Source organism: Hyperolius riggenbachi, chromosome 12, assembly GCF_040937935.1.
Source record: "Hyperolius riggenbachi isolate aHypRig1 chromosome 12, aHypRig1.pri, whole genome shotgun sequence".
Classification (NCBI taxonomy): Eukaryota; Metazoa; Chordata; class Amphibia; order Anura; family Hyperoliidae; genus Hyperolius; species Hyperolius riggenbachi.
The window spans coordinates 151,612,494-151,632,500 of NC_090657.1; the positions used below are offsets into that span (position 1 = coordinate 151,612,494).

General features: G+C 42.5%; 2 protein-coding genes across 5 annotated transcripts in view; one reads left to right on the forward strand and one right to left on the reverse strand.

Annotated features, from left to right (window-relative positions):
- The window catches only part of LOC137541486 (phosphatidate phosphatase LPIN3-like), a 138,263-nt gene that overhangs the window by 17,351 nt on the left and 100,905 nt on the right, over positions 1-20,007 (reverse strand). For all 4 annotated transcript variants that reach the window (XM_068262792.1, XM_068262794.1, XM_068262793.1 and 1 more), the window contains exons 9-16: positions 14,676-14,815; positions 9,339-9,432; positions 6,903-6,972; positions 6,734-6,826; positions 5,717-5,781; positions 5,489-5,591; positions 2,785-2,933; positions 965-1,051 (exon numbers count right to left, since the gene is read on the reverse strand). In XM_068262792.1, the coding sequence (XP_068118893.1) occupies positions 965-1,051; positions 2,785-2,933; positions 5,489-5,591; positions 5,717-5,781; positions 6,734-6,826; positions 6,903-6,972; positions 9,339-9,432; positions 14,676-14,815 (801 nt within the window). The remainder of the gene's footprint in view (positions 1-964; positions 1,052-2,784; positions 2,934-5,488; positions 5,592-5,716; positions 5,782-6,733; positions 6,827-6,902; positions 6,973-9,338; positions 9,433-14,675; positions 14,816-20,007) is intronic.
- The window catches only part of LOC137541488 (myosin regulatory light chain 2, smooth muscle major isoform), a 183,536-nt gene that overhangs the window by 13,290 nt on the left and 150,239 nt on the right, over positions 1-20,007 (forward strand). The gene's annotated exons all lie outside the window — the stretch shown is intronic.

The window sequence follows — 20,007 nt, forward strand, 5'->3', positions numbered from 1 at the left end:
TTAATGCACTGATCATGGCCCAGCCTTCTTAAAGAGACTCCGTAACAAAAATTGCATCCTGTTTTTTATCATCCTACAAGTTCCAAAAGCTATTCTAATGTGTTCTGGCTAACTGCAGCACTTTATACTATCACTGTCTCTGTAATAAATCAATGTATCTTTCCCCTCTCAGACTTGTCGGCCTGTGTCTGGAAGGCTGCCAAGTTCTTCAGTGTTGTGGTTCTGCTATGAACTCACCCTTCCTGGCCCCTCTATGCACACTGCCTGTGTGTTATTTAGATTAGAGCAGCTTCTCTCTTATCTTTTACAAGCTGGATAAATCGTCCTCTGAGCTGGCTGGGCTTTCACATACTGAGGAATTACAAACAAGGGCAAAGCTGTTTGCAGGAAGAAAAGAGCAGCCTGAAACTTCAGTGCATGGGGGAAAGAAACACACAAATGATCTCTTGAGATTCAAAAGGAATGCTGTATACAGCCTGCTTGTGTATGGATGTATTTTTCTATGTGTGGACATACTGTACATCAACCTACTTCCTGTTTTGGTGGCCATTTTGTTTGTTTACAAACAAACTTTTTAAAACTGTTTTTAACCACTTTTAATGCGGCGAGGAGCGGCGAAATTGTGACAGAGGGTAATAGGAGATGTCCCCTAACGCACTGGTATGTTTACTTTTGAGCGATTTTAACAATACAGATTCTCTTTAATGCCTCAGACACAGTTGCAGAAGCACATTGGCCAAGTTCTTTAATAAGTGTCAGTAAAGTCCTTGACTCACAGTGATCTCAAGAGGTGGTCTGTGTATTCCTATCCATACTTACTCAGACAAACTGGTCCTAATGCTAAATCTTAGGTCTGCTTTAATGAATGAAGCCTAACGATATTAACATGGACGTGACAGTAATAGCTATCAGCAGGGCAGGAGATTGAAAGGCAAAGTGACACATTTATGAAGATGATACTGACATGGCAATGGCGTTATACAGCTGCACAATCCCAGGCTGAGTCCAGTCTTTTCCCAGCTGTGGTAAAATATGACCGAGGGCATCTGACCTGAGGATGGAGAGATGGATGATGGAGAAACAGTTGGTGGAATGAATGAACCGGTGTATAAAACAATTAGGAAAACCGAAAGCAACATTGTAGATAAACATTTTAATCATTCTCTATGACTAAACTGACTACAGTAGGAAGAAATATCCTAAAGCTTCTTCTATATCCTGTTCATTCCCTCAGATTCTTTCTGCTGCTGCTGCAGCTGGTTGCACTGAGTTCCTGAAGTTCAATAGAGATGTGAGATCAGCAAGAGAGCTTTAGGACTGACTCTCTGTGCTCTAGGTATGCTGATCCTACTGTACTATTAAACTGGGAACACAGATCAAGCAAAGGACAACTACCATGAACACAAGGAAACACGGTAGAGAATTCAGTTGCCCAAAGTGACTGTCAGCTTGATCAACCGCTACTCAAAAAAAAGACAGGGGCCCTTTTGCAATTAAATTTTTCTCTCTAATTTTCTCCAAGTTGACATTTTCACATCTTGTCAATAAAATGCATTTTAAACCCCCAGCAAGCAAGAAAATACACAAAATAATTTTGATAGTTATTTTCCTACTACTTTCGGATGCTTTCTCAATTGCAAAATGCTAAAAAGTTATTTTAAAGAGATATAAAAATTATCACCTAGGAGAAGAGAAGAAAAATTAAATTGCATATGGGCCAGGGTCTTATACTCCTTTTTGCTCCAAAATGGCTTATTTTCAGGGGATGTCTTATTTTTCCATGAAGAAAAATCCACATGTATTCTAAATAAAAATGGACATTTATTCAAATATAGTAATTTCATTACATTCTAGACCATCATAACTCTCCAAACTCTGAATTACATAATTCATTTCTTGTGACTTATTTTTCAATGTACAATAATCTATAGAGACCCCGGCACTTGGCAACGAAGCAGGTGGTTTTGGTGCATGGCGCCCATCGTTAGGGTACGGGACGTGTAAGGGTAATTCGGGGTTTCGGGGATCTCCCTCCAAGTTGCAATGACCAGAGTCAGAATAGTATTTAACGTCGCCAGGGATTTGAGCGGCAGCAGGGTAAGCCACCATTTAGTGTTAGGCATCAGAAAAGGGGGTTTTAAGTTTAGACGTCAGGAAAGGGGGTGTTTTAGAGTTAGGCATCAGGAAGGGGGGTTTTAAGGTTATGTGTCAGGAAGGGGGGGGGGGGTTAAGATTAGGCATCAGGAAGGGGGAAGGTTAGGGTTAGGCATCAGGAAGGGGGGTTTAGGGTTAGGCATCAGGAAGGGAGGTTTTAAGGTTATGTGTCAGGAAGGGGGGGGGGGTTAAGATTAGGCATCAGGAAGGGGGAAGGTTAGGGTTAGGCATCAGGAAGGGGGGTTTAGGGTTAGGCATCAGGAAGGGAGGTTTTAAAGCTAGGTGTCAGGAAGGGGGGTCTATTTCATGCACGCACTAGTGCCTCTATGTCAAGGTAAACAATGCCAAAACGTGCATGCTGCCGCCCAAGTGTGCATGCTATGTGCACACTTGGGCAGTAGCTGCATTACTACGGAGTGCCCCCCTCTCCCCCGCGCATACGCAAGTTTTGACATTGATTGGAGGGTGGAATCATCCACTCGAATTAACCTTGAGCACTCCAGAATACAAGGATTGGCCTTACCACTGTGTATGCGAGATATACATTCCCCTCATGTTTCAGATCACATGGGATGTGATATGTAATGAAGCACCTTAAATTCAACAAAAAGAGGGCTTCTTGCCTCTGACCTGGTCACCGTTCCATCAATGTCGCTCACAATAATGCGATCTGCGCTGTCCCACAGGTAGATTTGCGCTCGAGTGCGACAGGTACCCTGGAACTTGGTACAGACACTGAACACAACTTCGTTTGCTCCACTGTGTAGGTTTAAACTTTCCTGTAGAAAGATAAACAAGCGGAGTAAAGCTCTGGAAGGAGAGGTCTGTTCTGTACAGAGGAACACCACCTGCCGCTAACACACTATAAATTCATAGCTAGCGTCTGATTGCTTCTCCCTACATTCCAACATCTTGAGTACACCTGCATAGTTGGAGTAATTTAAAAAACTCATGTCAAGCAAACAAAATAGATGATCTGAAATATCAGGCTATTTCAAATGTATATTTATATCAAACCTAAGTTAATATGCTAGTGTACCTATAATTAAAGGGAACCTAAAGTGAGAGGGATAAGGAGGCTGACATGTCTATTTTCTTTTAAACAAAGCACATTGCTTGGCTGTCCTGCTGAACCTCCGTCACTAATACATGTATCCATAGACTGTGAACAAGCATGCAGAGCAGATGTTTCTGATGCTACGTACACACATGCGACAACGATCGTTCGTTGAGGACGACGAACGATCTTTTAATTGACGAAAGAACGACCGAAGTAAAGTTAGTTCTAAAAAGTGTGTAACGATCACATCGTTAGAACGAACGTTACACCACGTAAAAGCACTTAATGCGCCTGCGCATAAAATTGTAAAGTTCCTTGGAGAAAAAGTGAAATACGCATGTCCAGCCTGGTACGAACGATCGTTTCCAACGATGTACCACTTTTGCTAACGATCGTCGGTGGTAAAAGTCCGCCGAGACAGAACTTTGTTTTGTAGCGATTTGGCTCGTTCGTCGTTTGCCTTAATAGTCGTTGGTTCGTTTTTTGTAACGATCGTCGTTGGTAAAGATCGGGGAACGATCGTTACAAACGACTATAGTCGCATGTGTGTACGCACCTTTACAGAAGTCTGACTAGATTATCTGCATGCTTGTTTCTGGTGTGTGATTCAGACACTACTGACCAGAAAGATTTGCAGGGCACCATGCAACTGGTATTGTTTAAAAGTAAAATAAATATGGAAGCCTTCATATGTCTTTTCCCTCGAGTTCCTAATTAATGTGCTTAAAAAGTCTTATAACCTGATCAATGATGCAATATACAGTACCTGTATTATTGATCTCATCTTCTATTTAAGGTATAGGTATTACACTGTACGCTGTTACACTGTACTTATACTGATAGTAAAATAGCTTCAGTGTGTGCTGGATTCTGCTGGAATATGCTTTTAAACTATTCTCATGCCTCTCTGCATCCCTTATGTCTCTGCAGATGCCATCGCCCCTTAAGTGCACACAGAGTACAGGAATACATGCTAGTGATTGAGTTATTTTTATAAACAATAAGAGTAAAATGTTTGTATTTTAAAATAGAAGTAAAAAGAGTAAGATAGGACATCACATTATTGATCAGCGCCTCATTTTACATTTTTTATTACTGTGTATTTAAATATTGCTGCCATCTTCCGCAGCACTTTGACATACTGTATACAGTCATGTCACTAACTGTCCCTCAGAGGATCTCTCAATCTAATCTCTACCATAGTCAGTCTTATGTTCCTATTGTAGTCTAAGGCCATGTTTTTCAGGGGAGGGTGGGACAAATTAACCTGCTGGTACATTTTTGGGATGTGGGAGGAAACAGGAGGGCCCACAGCCACTGGAAACCCACACAAACATGGAGAAAACATACAGAATCCATGTAAATAGGAAACAATCTTTCAAAAAGACCTCATCGTTTTTCAGAAAATCGATTTTAAAGTTATGATAGAAATTTTTTTTTTTTAAATGGCAGATAATATATCTACCCAATCAACAGAAAGAGCAGTGCATTCCCAGTCAGTGTTTCCATGCAGTTAGTACGCGCAGTGTAATTTTCTCAAAGACTACGAGTTCCTTTTGAAAGATTTGTTTCCCATTTTCCCACCGTTCTCCTTAACATATCCATCAAATATGGTGATTCTGGTATGTATGGGAGCTTTTCTGTTAACCACTAAAGTCCGGGGCATTGACTTTAATGTAATTTGTGAAAATGCACCGGAAACTGGCAGACAGGCAGGCCTGGGATCGATTTACAAAACTAAAAAAAACCTCCGCATGTGGTTATAGCAGAAGAAGACCCAGTGAATATGAGATATTTACTGGAGGTCCGCTAAGTATAAGTTCACTAACACTTTAAGGTTCCCACTGGGGATCACAAAACGCTAGAAAAATTGCTAGCGTTTTGCGACGGAGTGTTTTGTAATTTTTAGCTGATTTTTACTGGACATTTTCGTGATTTTTGAGTGATCGCGATTTTTAAAAATTTCAACTGTGATCGCTCTAAAATCACGAAAAGAGCGGCTTGCACCGCATTTGCGTTTTCCGTGATTCGTCAGCAATCACTGCAGTGAGATAATTGCCATATACTTTAAATTACCCTAGCACTTTTCAAAGTGCTAGCGATCACTGGCGATTCAGAAAAGCCCAGAAAATGCATGTTAATAGCCCCAGTGTGTATGGGCCCTTTACAATACATTTAATTACTGAACTTATAGTTGAATAGCATTTTGGTTATTTTTTTTCCCCCGGAGATCAGCTGGAAGAGTAAAGGTGAATAGTAATGAGTCTTCCTTACTATTTGCTCAGATGTGAGTCTCAGGGATTTCCGGTAGGGAGAAGACTGCACTGGAACTGCTGACAGCTTTGTGGCAACTTCCACATTGGTCTCGCTCTGTGACCTGAGTAAGAAAGTAACTGAGTCACATCTGTTCACAGGAAGACATATGAGAGAAAAGACAACAGGCCGAGGTATGGGGAAGAGGAGAGAGCTGGTAAACAGCTGGTAAAGGTAACATACACTCACCTGTTGAAGCTAGGGGCCTCTTTCTGTCCCTCATAATCCTTAGCATCATTAGGATGTGATACTGGCTGCATAGGGAGGGGAGTGATGGAGAGAGTGTGTGGTAAGAGAGAGGTAGCTAGAACTGTGAAGAAGGGTGTAGGGTGAAGCAGGAACATATGTGAATACACTAAATTGTACAGTCTATATTCAAAAGGCAAATACAGGTAAAGGATAGATGAACTTACACACAGCACGCTTATTAGCAAAAAGGTCAACAGCACCATCTACCTTAGAACATTGTGGTTTCACAAGCCGCTGATCTACCTGCCTTCCTCTCCAGCTCACTTGCAGTTGCCATAAATGCATAGTAAACAACCATTACAAATATTTCGGGTACACAGCAGGCCCCTTCTTCAGGGTGAAATTTTTACTCTAAGGAAGAGATCTACTGTGGCCCTGAATTGTGGGTGGTTTGCATCACTAAAAAATCTTAGATCACCAATATTGGTGTACTAGCTATACATACTTTGGAGTATCCAATAAAATTGTTTTTACTGAAAATCCACAGTCGTATGTTATGCTTGGAGGAGGTAAGTCCACCACTACCTCCTCTATTACCAAGATAGGTTTTTAAGTTCTTTTAGTGTTTTTTATCCTGTTGGCGCCTCTGTTATCCTATTATCTACATCAAGTCCACCCTTGGTGGTGGGTTGTACAGAGAGCGACTTTTTAATCCTGAGTGGGGTCAGGACAATCTCCCCACCTGCTTTGACAGTGGTTGCCTAATTGGTAACCCTGGTTTGTGAGTATTAAATTATTATTATTACTCTTCCAATTATACATTACCAGTACATACTACACTATATTGGGCTCTTGGTGTTCTCTCTTTTTCACATTTTTATTGACTGTTATGTCAGAGTTTCAGACCACTTTAATAAAGCAAAACACAAAGGCCTTCTAGATTAAAGTTAAGAGAATTACAGTATTAAGAGAAGAGAAAATTAATATTTGTAGATTTTAGGTGTTTTGTTTTCTCACCGGCTGGTTGGGCAGGCTTCTTCTACGCCAAGAAAACCACCAACCCCGACTACGTGGCGGCATCCTATGCTGGGCAAGCTGATCGATCACCTCCTGCAAAAGCAGAGAAACATGTCAGTCGGGAAACTAGAGGTTACCAGTGACAACAGGCTCATCTATGCTGCATTACCTGGGGCAGTTCCTGATCAAAGGCCTGCATGCACAGCACTATAGGGGCAGCTGTGGCCCAGTTGTAATACCTACATGCATATTTGGGCAATATAAAAGACACAATGTCAGAAATCCATTTGAATAGCTTTAAAACTTTGATAGTAAGACAAGAATATAGGATATTTATTAATAGATACAAGTTTATAATGAAAATCACATAGCAGGTCAGTGCTCATCCACCTAAGACTTGGTAAAAAAAATTAACCAGCAGATAAAAACAGTAATAATATACTGTAACATACTCATCTGAAATCCATCTGATACCCAGTATCCCCAAAATTAAGACATCCCCTGAAAGTAAGCACTAGCAGCCCTACCCAGAAAGTAAACCCTAGTGGCAGTAAGGGTAAAAAGTATGGTAACTTGTCTTATTACTGGAGCCGATGGTCTTGTAGAAGGGACCATGATTCCGTTATTGGGCCAATCACTACACTCGCTGCTACTCATCGGAGGACACCAAGAGGACATGGGGGATAGCGGAAGACACAGTAGAAGACATAGGGAACACAGGAGGACAGGGGATAGAGGAGGACATGGGGATAGAGAGGGACACCAGGAGGACACTAAAGGTACAAGAGGTTACACAGAGGCACCCAGAAGAGGCAGCACAGTGGGGAAAGCAGAAGGACAAACAGCAGAGGAATTTGTGTGTTCATGGAAATATAAGACATCCCCTGAAAATAAACCCTAGCACAACTTTTGGAGCAAAAATGAATATAAGACAATGTCTTAGTTTTTGGGAAACACGGTGTCCTTGGAAATCCAGTGCGGGTTATTAACAGTCAACAGGATGGAGGTGGGGCAGTTTAGGCACCCTCCTTCCAGAAGGCAGGACTAGAGACTGGGTCACATGAAGTCACTATACCTTGGCTCATCATCACAATTCCCATGTTGGGATGACAATAGTCACAAGTTACTGGAATTCTGCTCCTACTGCTGTCCCTACTATACTACAAACTACAGAACTATAACTGCTGGAGTTCAGGCAAAGTATAGTCCTGTGTCTGAAACACAGTGCAGGTGGTAGCAGCATCATCCAATACTGGAACAGGAAATATAGGCCTCATAGGCGGTTTGAAAGTATAGGCACAGCTTCACAGACACCCATGTTAATATCAGCTATTAATTGAAGTTTGGGCACCCACTATTTGAAGCGGCAGTCTGTATGTTGGATGGCCCCCTTCATTTATCAGGCATCCCTGGCTCCCAGATGTCATTCATTGCCAATAATAGTTTGGGAATCTATGGGGTGCCTAAACTTCTGCAGAGCCCAATATTTATTGTGTATAGCTGCAAAGGTTATCGGCGGGTTTGCAGTGGGGTGGTTAGGCATGGGTGGGGGGTTTAATTAGGGTTAGGCAACAAGGGGACGGTTAAGGTTAGGGTTGGTTAGAGTTAGGCATTGAGGAGGGGAGATTAGGGTTAGGCATTGGTGGGGTGATCGGTTAGAGTTAGGCATCGGTGGGGGGTTTGGTTAGGCATCGGTAGGAGGAGGGCGGCTGGTTAGGGTTAGGCATCAGTAAAAGGAGGGCTCATATGAGAGCAGGGCTGTGTTTAGCGATAGTAAAATATCTGTAAAATTATCTGATATTTTGGAATATATATATATAACTGATATATCGGGATTACCACGGCCCAATAGTAGAATATCGGTAATTTTGCAGATATTCTACTAGCCACTATTTCCCACACCCAAATTTCTGCTGTGCCCACTTTGCATGTACATCCTCCCAATAACCCCATTGCTAGGAGAGTGAAAGCATGCTAGAATGATGCCATCTGGATAATCAAAATTATTTTAAGACTTTTTATTTTTGAGAGATTTAAAGTGAACCTAATCAGAGAAGACTCAAGAAAATGTTTGAGAGGTGTATATTCTAGGGCTTCCTATTTACCAGTAAATAGTGGACTTACTACCCCCTTCCCAAGGCCTTTTCATTTACTGAGAATGTAAAGGCGTCCTGTCAGCTGGGTTTGTTGATAGGTTAATTACCTAGGGAGTAATCTGATTTATAAAGTTAAGGTTTCTGCTATCTTTAACCAGCAGTAAATTTAAAACTGGGCAGATGCTTCGCTGTGCTTCAGACCCGCATAATCCCGAACAAGTGGGCCTTGGATGAAGCCACGGCTTGTCTAATGATGACCAAACTTGGAATACACCACTCACGTTTTGGCTGAGGTTTACCTATTTAGTGGTCTACACTACAGAACTATACTGCCAATATGAGGACATCTGGGAGAAAGGGAAGTGACACAACATACATTGACAAGGAGACACATACCACAAAAGCATAACTAAAAGGAAAGTTGTTCCAAGGTGCAGTAAAGCAAAATAATGAGAAAAGGTTGAACAAAGAGAATTACGGAGGAAAAAATGCAATAAAACGGTTCAGACTTGTTGTGTATCCGTAACACCAGTCTCGGGTTGTCTATAAGCGAAGGGTTTTGGCAGAAGTCAGAGTATGAGATCTTGTATTTCAGAAACCTGTCTGTGAATAAAAAGAGAGAGGAAAATTGGACTGTGGTGAGAGACAACACTGTGCAGATATTGATCTGGTCATCACCATTATACAACAGTCACAGCACAAATATGCTTCTTTCTTCAACCAGTATAACAAAGAGACAATCATATTTACACCTCAGACCAGGCATGACTCTTATCCTTAGGGAAATATAGACCTCTGTCCAAACATTACAACCTAGCCTCTCTTTTGGGCCAGTGGATTGCTGTCCAAAGGTGCTTTCTGAGGTATGAAAATACCTGTAATAAGCTGTCCGCAGACAAAGGCACATTGTATAGATATGATATCACCTATCTCAGGTCAAGAAGACGATGGCTAGATTCCTGCATAAGCCTTGGCCTAGAGCAGCAGCAAAACAAGTAGGTGGGGGTGCCGTACATGGATAGGGCTTTGTACAGTATATGGCAGTGGTCCTGAAACTACGGCCCGTGGGCCGAATTTGGCCCCCAAGGCTTTATCACCGGCCCCCAAACTCAAAATGTATAACTTATAGATGTGGCCCACTGCACATTTAAATATCGGCACCCTCCATATAGAATAGCAGTGCTGGCACCACCCATCCGCATACTGTAGAAGCCAGGGAGCAGTCATTCGCTGGCTTCCAATCCAATTCTGCATCAGGTGACACTGCTGTCCAATTGGATGGCAGTTTGTCACCTGGGTATGCTTCACTGTCTGGTGCCTAAAGATGTTCTACGGGCGCCGCATGACTGAATGGCGGCTGCTAGGAGTTCTCCTCCGGGCATGATTGGGGGGAATCAATACCTAGATTCAATGTACTGTAATGTTTTTCAGCATCATTTTATGTATGTTCCGGCCCCCCAGCAGTCTGAAGTATGTTGACCCTGCCCTTGACCGAAAAAGTTTGAGGACCCCCTGGTATAATGAATATAAAGGATGCACAAGAGGAGGTTCACATGCAATAGAGGGATATTTTACATGGAATGAGACTACTGTACATGGAAGGACTGCACATGGAATGGGGAGAAAGGCCGCTGCACATGGGGGAGGGGAGACTGTTGCCTAAAGCAGAGTGTTCTACACATAGATGGGCTGCACTAAGGAAGTACTTTAAATAAGGGTTTGTTGCTGTACATGGTGTCTGTTGTGTATGGAAGAAGGAGGGGACTGCTGCACACTGAAGGGTTGCACGAGGAAGAGGAGAGAATGGGGCACATGGTGAAGGGATCTGCACATGGGAGGGCTGCACACAGAAGAAGTAGGAGAGGTGTTGCACAGTGAGGAAAGGGGGTGCTGCATATGGGAGAGGGGAGACTAGTGCACAATGGGAGAGGGTAGACTGACGCACGTGGAGGCCTACTCATGGAATGGGGATGCAGCTGCACACTGAGTGTTGTACACAAAGGAGAGGAAGGAATGCAGCAAATGGAAAAGGGGATAAAAAGCAAAAGGATGAGAGGGGCTGCTGTATTGTACAGGGAAGATGAGAGCTTTCTGGTCATATAAATCTGGGCACAGTACATTGCATTACAATTGGGCACCGCCATAGGTGCCCATTTAAAACTTGGCTATAACTGTAAATTTGGGCACCAGACTCACCTGATAAAATATCAGGCACCAAGACCACCGCAATAAAGGGTGCAAAGCATCCAAGGGGAGGGGGAGGGGGAGATCTTTAGGAACAGGCATGGGGTGGGTTAAGGTTGCCTACAATTATGCAAGTGGGAAGGTTAAGGTCAGTTACTCACTTAGCTTTAGCCGGGTGGGGGGGGTGAGTGTTATGCTAGGTACACACTTTGAGATTTTCTGTCAGATTTACTGTCAGATCGATTATTTCCAACATGTCCAATCATTTTCCGATCGATTTCCTATTGATTTGAACGGAAAACGGTCGTAAAACTATCGGAAATTGATCAGAAATCAGATCAGACATGTTGGAAATAATCGATCGGACAGTAAATCTCATAGTGTGTACCTAGCATTAAGGTTGGCCACTCACCTGGGGTGTTTTAGTGTTAAGCACCACCTGGGAGGATTGGCATTAAGAGAGAGGGTTCTGTGTGAGAATAGGGTTAGGACATACTGTAGTAAAATATCGAAAAAATGACTGATATTCTACTATAGTGGATAATAGAATATTGATAAAATTGCTGATAACCTGTTACTGTAATTTCATGCCCATTATTATTACTCACGCTCCTATCCTTTGAAAAAGTGGTGTAGCGCCCACAAAACTAGTGGGGTCCGTTTGAGGGGTCCTCGGTCTCTCCATGCCGCCTAACACTGATCATACAACCTGAACTTACCTGGGCTGAGTATACATCTCAATTCTTTTACTGTGCACTTTATTCAATTTGTAGGCTGCTTCTCTGTGTCTATAGGCGACCCTCTTCAATATTGTGGCTGGATAGTGTACTGGTTAAGGGCACCGCCTTTAACATGGGAGACCAGCATTTGAATCCTGGCTAGGGTCAGTACCTATTCAGTAAGGAGTTCAACGCAAGTTGCCAACAGGTGAAAAGCGCTATACAAATGTTAGGATTATTTGCATTAGTATCAATGTATGTGTTATTTGCATATAGCACTTTATTAATTCATGGAGTTTGATAATTGTATAGGTTTCCATCTTGCTGTTCACATATTTTTGTAATCATAGTCACTTTTGCATATATTAAGTAAGGAGGTCATTTTGCTCACAATATTTGGATGTACAGATGAACCCGGGTTCTACCACCAGGGGGATCACTCAGATTATTTATTTTGATATTGGTACGCAATACATTGATATAGCGAGAGTGTATATGGCCATTAATGGCACAAAGATTTTATGGAAAGCATTTTTATGTGATTTTACATTTCTTTGAAACACAATGCAGTGTCATATTTGGATATTTTAGATTATAATAAAGATTGTTATATACTTTTTTCAAACAATCACCCTAGAGGTGCTGCTTGTTTACAGGGTTTCTTTCCTCTTTCCAAATTTTTATTACTCGTTATTACAGTGGCTTGCAAAAGTATTTGGCCCCCTTGAAGTTTTCCACATTTTGTCACATTACTGCCACAAATGTGAATCAATTTTACTGGAATTCCACATGAAAGACCAATACAAAGTGGTGTACATGTGAGAAGTGGAATGAAAATCATACATGATTCCAAACATTTTTTAAAAATCAATAACTGCAAAGTGGGGTGTGCGTAATTATTCAGCCCCCTGTGGTCTGAGTGTAGTCAGTTGCCCATAGACATTGCCTGATGAGTGCTTATGACTAAATAGAGTGCACCTGTGTTTAATCTAATGTCAGTACAAATACAGCTGCTCTGTGACGGCCTCTGAGGTTGTCTAAGAGAATATTGGGAGCAACAACACCATGAAGTCCAAAGAACACACCAGACAGGTCAGGGATAAAGTTATTGAGAAATTTAAAGCAGGCTTAGGCTACAAAAAGATTTCCAAAGCCTTGAACATCCCACGGAGCACTGTTCAAGTGATCATTCAGAAATGGAAGGAGTATGGCACAACTGTAAACCTACCAAGACAAGGCCGTCCACCTAAACTCACAGGCCGAACAAGAAGAGAGCTGATCAGAAATGCAGTCTAGAGGCCCATGGTGACTCTGGACGAGCTGCAGAGATCTACAGCTCAGGTGGGGGAATATGTCCATAGGACAACTATTAGTCGTGCACTGCACAAAGTTGGCCTTTATGGAAGAGTGGCAAGAAGAAAGCCATTGTGAATAGAAAAGCATAGGAAATCCCATTTGCAGTTTGCCACAAGCCATGTGGGGGACACAGCAAACATGTGAAAGAAGGTGCTCTGGTCAGATGAGACCAAAATTGAACTTTTTGGCCAAAATGCAAAACGCTATGTGTGACGGTAAACTAACACTGCACATCACTCAGAACACACCATCCCCACCGTCAAATATGGTGGTGGCAGCATCATGCTCTGGGGGTGCTTCTCTTCAGCAGGGACAGGGAAGCTGGTCAGAGTTGATGGGAAGATGGATGGAGCCAAATGCAGGGCAATCTTGGAAGAAAACCTCTTGGAATCTGCAAAAGACTAGAGACTGGGGTGGAGGTTCACCTTCCAGCAGGACAACGGCCCTAAACATAAAGCCAGGGCAACAATGGAATGGTTTAAAACAAAACATATCCATGTGTTAGAATGGCCCAGTCCAGATCTAAATCAAATTGAGAGTCTGTGGTAAGATCTGAAAACTGCTGTTCACAAATGCTGTCCATCTAATCTGACTGAGCTGGAGCTGTTTTGCAAAGAAGAATGGGCAAGAATTTCAGTCTCTAGATGTGCAAAGCTGGTAGAGACATACCCTAAAAGACTGGCAGCTGTAATTGCAGCAAAAGGTGGTTCTACAAAGTATTGACTCAGGGGGCTGAATAATTACGCACACCCCACTTTGCACTTATTGATTTGTAAAAAAATGTTTGGAATCATGTATGATTTTCATTCCACTTCTCTTGTGTACACCACTTTGTATTGGTCTTTCACATGGAACTCCAATAAAATTGATTCATGTTTGTGGCAGTAATGTGACAAAATGTGGAAAACTTTAAGGGGGCCGAATACTTTTACAAGCCACTGTATGTATCGCTGCTGGACATGGATGGTGGTGGACAATAAAAGAGTGTAAATGTTAAACTGGTGGGTGTAAAGCCAGATGTCAAAATTATAGTAAAGTGTCTGGTAAACATGAACTCTTGACTGTTCAACATTTCATCTTTGTGTCTGTGCAAAGAGGGTTGAAGCCTCTAAAAACAGAGTGGAGTTTTATAACTAAAGATCCAATTTACCAGTGAGGAAACAACGGAACCTGGACAAGGTTATCAAGCCTTGTGATGGTAGGTCAGCTGGGGCTGTCTCCCATAGAAACAAGATGATCATCCAATTTAATGGTACTCAGCTCATCCCCGTGATTAGCTAAAGACATCCTGCTGATCTTGGTGTTTTGATTATGTCTATGGGATTGTGATTAAGTAATGTAGAGCAAGTAAGCTACCATGTTCACTATCTCCGGCATCTCAATACCTATAGCAAAGAAGGAGACCGCACACCAATGGCTCAAGTTACAAGCTTATTTTGGAGCATAACAGGTACAGAAAACACACACTCAGGTGAGGAAGGGCAAGGCCTGAATAATGTTTACTTTACCTGTTATGTACCTGTTATGTTTATATATAAGCTTGTTACTTGACATGTCATGATTATCATGTCCTGATTATCAGCATACCTTCAGGAATAGTCCAGGAGTCTGCAAGGCCTCCGCATAATGATAAGGCTACATCTGGCATGGGTGATTCCACATTGTCATCAAGTACTTTTTCTGAGTTCTCTATTTGATCAAGAGGTGGGGGAGGTGGATGTGGTTCACTGTAAATAGCAAAGCATGTTATCTCTCTAGCATTGTATTATTATTATTTGTATTAATTTATATAGTGCCATCATGTTCCATTGTGCAGTACAATTAAAGCACATGTCAGAGCAATGAAATACTTATCAGGGTGGAAAATAAAGTATATTCACCCATTTCCTGGCATCATGAATGTTGGCAGGTCACCTGTGTTCCAAAGACCACCACCAGGCTGATTCACAAAGATGGGCAGGCCTATCAACCAGCGACATGAGTAATGCCACTGGTTGCAGAAGAGGGGTGCAGCCTAGCTAGTACAAAACTGTGCTGTATGGAATGAGACAGAGCCCAATGATCAGAAAGTATACTTACCACCTACTTGACAGTCTGTGTTCCAGGGGCCAATGCCAGGCCGATTCACAATCTATAATTTAATATGACACAACTTACACTAATAAATATATGTACAGAAAATTAAAAGACTCAGACATGTATCTCACAATCATGGAACGCAGCTCTGAACCCAAACCATGGTGTGCGGCAGTGGGCACTATCCGCTGTAGGAGATGGGTTGAGCTGTCTGGAGCTGGCTCTGTAAGGACTACACATTTCAATGCACCGCATCTTCATTAGGTCAGATGACTAACCTGGCTAGTTATCTGACCCGACCAAGACGCAAAGCGTCAAAATGCCTTACTAGTCATCTGACCTGACGAAGATGTGGTGCGTCAAAAAGCGGAGTCCTTACAGCAAGTCAGAGCCAACTCATGGACAGTGCAACCCCTTTCCTGGAGTGCATAGAGCTCACTGCAGCCAGCCACGGCCCGGGTTTGAAGCAGAGTCCTGTGATTGTCTGAATCTTTTAGATTTCTGTTTAGATACTTATTAGCATAAGTTGTGTCATATTAAAGACCATAGAGCGCTTTTACTTTTTTCCAGTGTGACTTAAGAAATCCTGCAAGTGGGAGCTGCTTTGGAGAAAACCCTCAGAGACTGCTTACCCAATCCTGCTAAAGCAGTTGTGGACATCTCCTGTTGCACAATGACTTTGGTTTTGGTATGATTCACAAGGATGGGCAGTGGTAGCCCTGGGTTCATCAAGCTATGACATGTGTAGAGCTTCTCACTGCAGAAGAGGGGTAATGCCCAGCCAGGAATAGACTGCACTATGAGAACAACAGTCTGTATGCATGTTGGATTATTATGGCTCTGTACAAATTAACAAGCTGACACATTGCATTCCAGCGGTTCTGGAGGTGTGTTTAGCTTCTAAGGACAACAATGGTTAATTTGCATATATTCAGCAGTGATGCACTGGGAGACATATCAAGCTCACTCCAACCTGAATTATCGCAAATTCTTTCTGTTCTAAGAAAGCAAACTTTTGTATTCTATGAGAACAAGGTGTAGTTGAATGGCATCATCAGCTGAAATATATTTAACTACCACCAGTGGTCACAAGAAGGATCCTATGGGCTTTCTAAAGCAGGGACTCAGTAGAAGTTGAGACCTCTGTAACTTCTATTCTGAATCCACTATGGTCCATACAATGGCATACTGTACCGATGGAGGTGTGGCAGGGAGAGAAGGGTGCCATTGCTAGGTGCTAGCACTGTGCCCTGGATGTCAAACAGGGCCGCTAGCACTCACCATCTGCTGGGGCCTCATGTCTGTGGTGGGCTGCCCTGCTACATCTGACTACCTACATTGGGCTGGGGGCATCTGACTACCTAAACTAGGCTGGGGGGACAACTACCTATATTGGGCCGGGGGGGGGGGGGGGTCATGACATTTTACTATTTATACTGGGCTGGGGGGTATCAGACCACCTATACTAGGCTGGAATGGAGGGGCCAAGGAGGGGGATATCTGACTACCTACACTGGCCTGGGCTGATACATAGGCTAAAAGATAAACACTGATCGTGAAGCTGATTTATTTTGCTAGGAACTTCATTAGGTACATCTTGCTAGTAATAAGTATGACCTTGTTTGCCATCAGAACTGCCTTAATTCTTCCTGCCATTCCCCAGTCCATATAAACATGATAGCACCACACAGTTTCTGCAGTTTTATTGTCTGCACCTCCATGATGCAAATCTCCTGTTTCACCACATCAGGGGGAAACACTGCTTTCTTATGTGTATATGAGGAATGTTGTCTAATTACCTTTAGGGTCACTTTGTCTAGCTCTGTTTTGGGAGGAAACTCTGCACACTGCCTTTGAGTTACACTGTTAGAATACAGGTAGCTCCACCCACATCCTGTCTTGGCCATGCCCATTTTTTGCCACAACACGCTTAGCATGCCATAAGCCCTAGTTCAACCCCCTCAAAAAAAATTGCAGCAACACACTTATTGTTGTAGATGAAGGGGGGTAACTGTAAACAATCGACACCAGGTGTCAAATAACCTACGTATGCCAAAGGTCCCACAGCAGCTGCAACTCCTATTTCAAAAGACTACTCCCTGCATCAGAGCTGTGTCCAGAAACAGGGGCGTAACTAAATAGTAACAGTTCCTGCGATCGCAGGGGGATCCAGAGTTGTTTTGGGGCCCCAACTAATAACCTTTTTTCCTCCGATACAGGGGAATATACTTCAGATCAGGTGCTGTTGTGGCTATGCTTGTTATGGGTGTGAAGGTCATGATGGCCACGCTTGTTTTATGACCCTTGTGAGATAGGCTCCAAGGCCATGAAGGGCACAAAGGGGAGGCAAGGGGTGTGAACATTGGGGGGCCCCCATTAAAGTTACGCTGGGGACCCCATGAATTGTGGTTATGCCACTGTTCAGAAATATAATTACGCAGGCAAACAAGGGCTGCAGAGACGATACATGGTTGTACAGCACTCCTTATAAAATGCGCGTACAGATAGAAGAAATAGCAACATTTACTTCTTTCCTATTTGGGAAAACCAAATTTTCAGCCAGCTCTCAGTAATATTGAAGTCTACAGACAGTGGCTCGATAACAATCTTGTTATTGCTAGGAAGTTCTGGTTGACCGATACATTTATTCCATTTTCACTCTTTGTCTCCAATCCATCCCACAAAATTTTTAGATATACTCAAATTAGATTTTCTCACCTCACCTATTTTAAGTCCCTTAGAACAAATTGGCACCTTTTATGAGCAAATCTGTATACATCCTCATACAGAGTCCTGGGTAATATCCAGAATTTACCTTCACTTACAAGACTTCTCCTCACAGACTAAGCCAAAGCATATACAAGACTGGAAAGCAGATTGGAGTTCTCCGATCTCAGATAAATAGTAGTCCAGTATATTCTGTAATATAGCTAAAAGCTCCAAATCAAATTTTATCAAATAAACAGCATATAAATTAACCACTGGGTGGTATTATACCCCTGACAGGGTGCATAAAATGTTCCCTCAATCTTCGTCCCTTTGCTTTCGAGCCTATGGTTCCATGGGATCTATCACACATGTATTTTGGGACTGCCCAGTAGCAACTGACACTTGGTCAAAAACCGCAGCGTTAATTAAAGAGCTCTTGAAAATCGATGTCAAATTTGCTATGTTGAATGCCTTATAGTTTTTGCCTTCAAAGCAGGTACTGAAACCCTTTAGGCCTCTGGTGAATGTACTAATAGGGGCTACGCAATAGTTGATAACTTTCCATTGGAAACAGTCAACCAAAAATTTTGATCTTCTGCTAACAAGAATTGATCAGATCTTACTGATGGAGAAAATAGCTTACACCCTGGATGCTTCCCAATGTAAGTTCAGTGCAAAGTGGGAGAAATAAATCACTTACTGCAGTCCAGGGGATCTTATCATTTGCTTCATCTTTTATCCTATGCAGGGGTGTAACTAGAAATCACTGGGCCCCTGCAAAACTTTGGATTGTCTGATTATTGCACTATGACATGCTCTGTTTAATCCATATGTATTTTTTGCGCTTGTACTTTTTGCATGTTGCCATGTTGGCAAACTGTACTGCATGTTTGTGTTTTTTTCTGTGACACTTTTAATAAACATGAGTAAACAGAAATATCCACATTTATACATTCATACCAAGATACAAGATACAATAGGAGAGAGTCCTACAATGTAAAGGAAGAGGTTGAAGGAACAATAAGTAGAGGGAGTCAGGAAGCTACATTTCAGGGTGTCTTGTGTTCCTTACCAGACAGCTGAAAATGAAACTTAGGTTGAGTGTAACTCACTAGAAATGTCCTAAGTCAGACTAGGTTTTAGGTTCCTTTTGAACATTTGACATATGGGTGGAGCACCAAAAAGGAAGGAGTTTGAGAGAGGAGTAGAAGCATGTGAGAAATCCTGAATGTGGGATTGTTGACTAGGGTGGATAAGAGAAGTGGATGATCGGCAGAGGAGGCTCTATTTACTACAGCACATGGAAATTAAAGGAGCTATGTGTGGGGAAGATGGGCTGGAGGGAAGTTTGGAGGTAGAGATATTAGACTACCAATGTCTGAACCAATTGTTTGTACTTGTTTTGGACAACAGTGTTAAGTTTGTACAGGAAACCCCATTCTGCACCTAGTACTGAGCAAAATAATAGCAACTGGTGGTCAGGTTACATTTTTTTAGATTATTGCTTTGTTCCAGCCCACAGAAAGGCTCTTCTCCTTCTGCCCTCTCCTTAAGAAAGAACATGCAGCTCAGCTGAGTAAAAAGCTACTGGGCAGACTATTGCATTTTATGATCCTAAATTATTATGTGTGACAACAAAGGTCAATCTATGTACAGTCATACAGCGTTAAGGTGTGTAAACACACACAATTACTGTTGCCCACAAAGATTGGGACGCAATCCCTTGGGAGCCAGTTTGAGGCCATGTTCTCTACAGATACATCGCTACCTAGAGGCTAGGGATAAGTTTTATTGCTATGGTGAGGGGAAAAGGGGAATTGGTATGGCACACAGTGGAGTGGGAGGGGTAAAGAGGAGAACAATGGTCTCACCCTGCCCTTGGCAGAGATGATAGGGCACTACAGATCTCTCCACAAGGTATCAGGGCTATTGTAAACATGCTAATTTCTCAACAGAGTGGGCCCAGAAAACTGTCTAGTGTGTGGGGCTTTAGATGTTTACCTGCATCCTTTGTGTAATAGACAATGAGTAGAACTGACAGAGAAGAGAAGCATTTGAGGAGTGAGAAAGAGGTGGGCAAGTCAAGCAGTAGAGTTGAGGATGAACTGTAGACATGCTAGCCAGTTCATTGGCT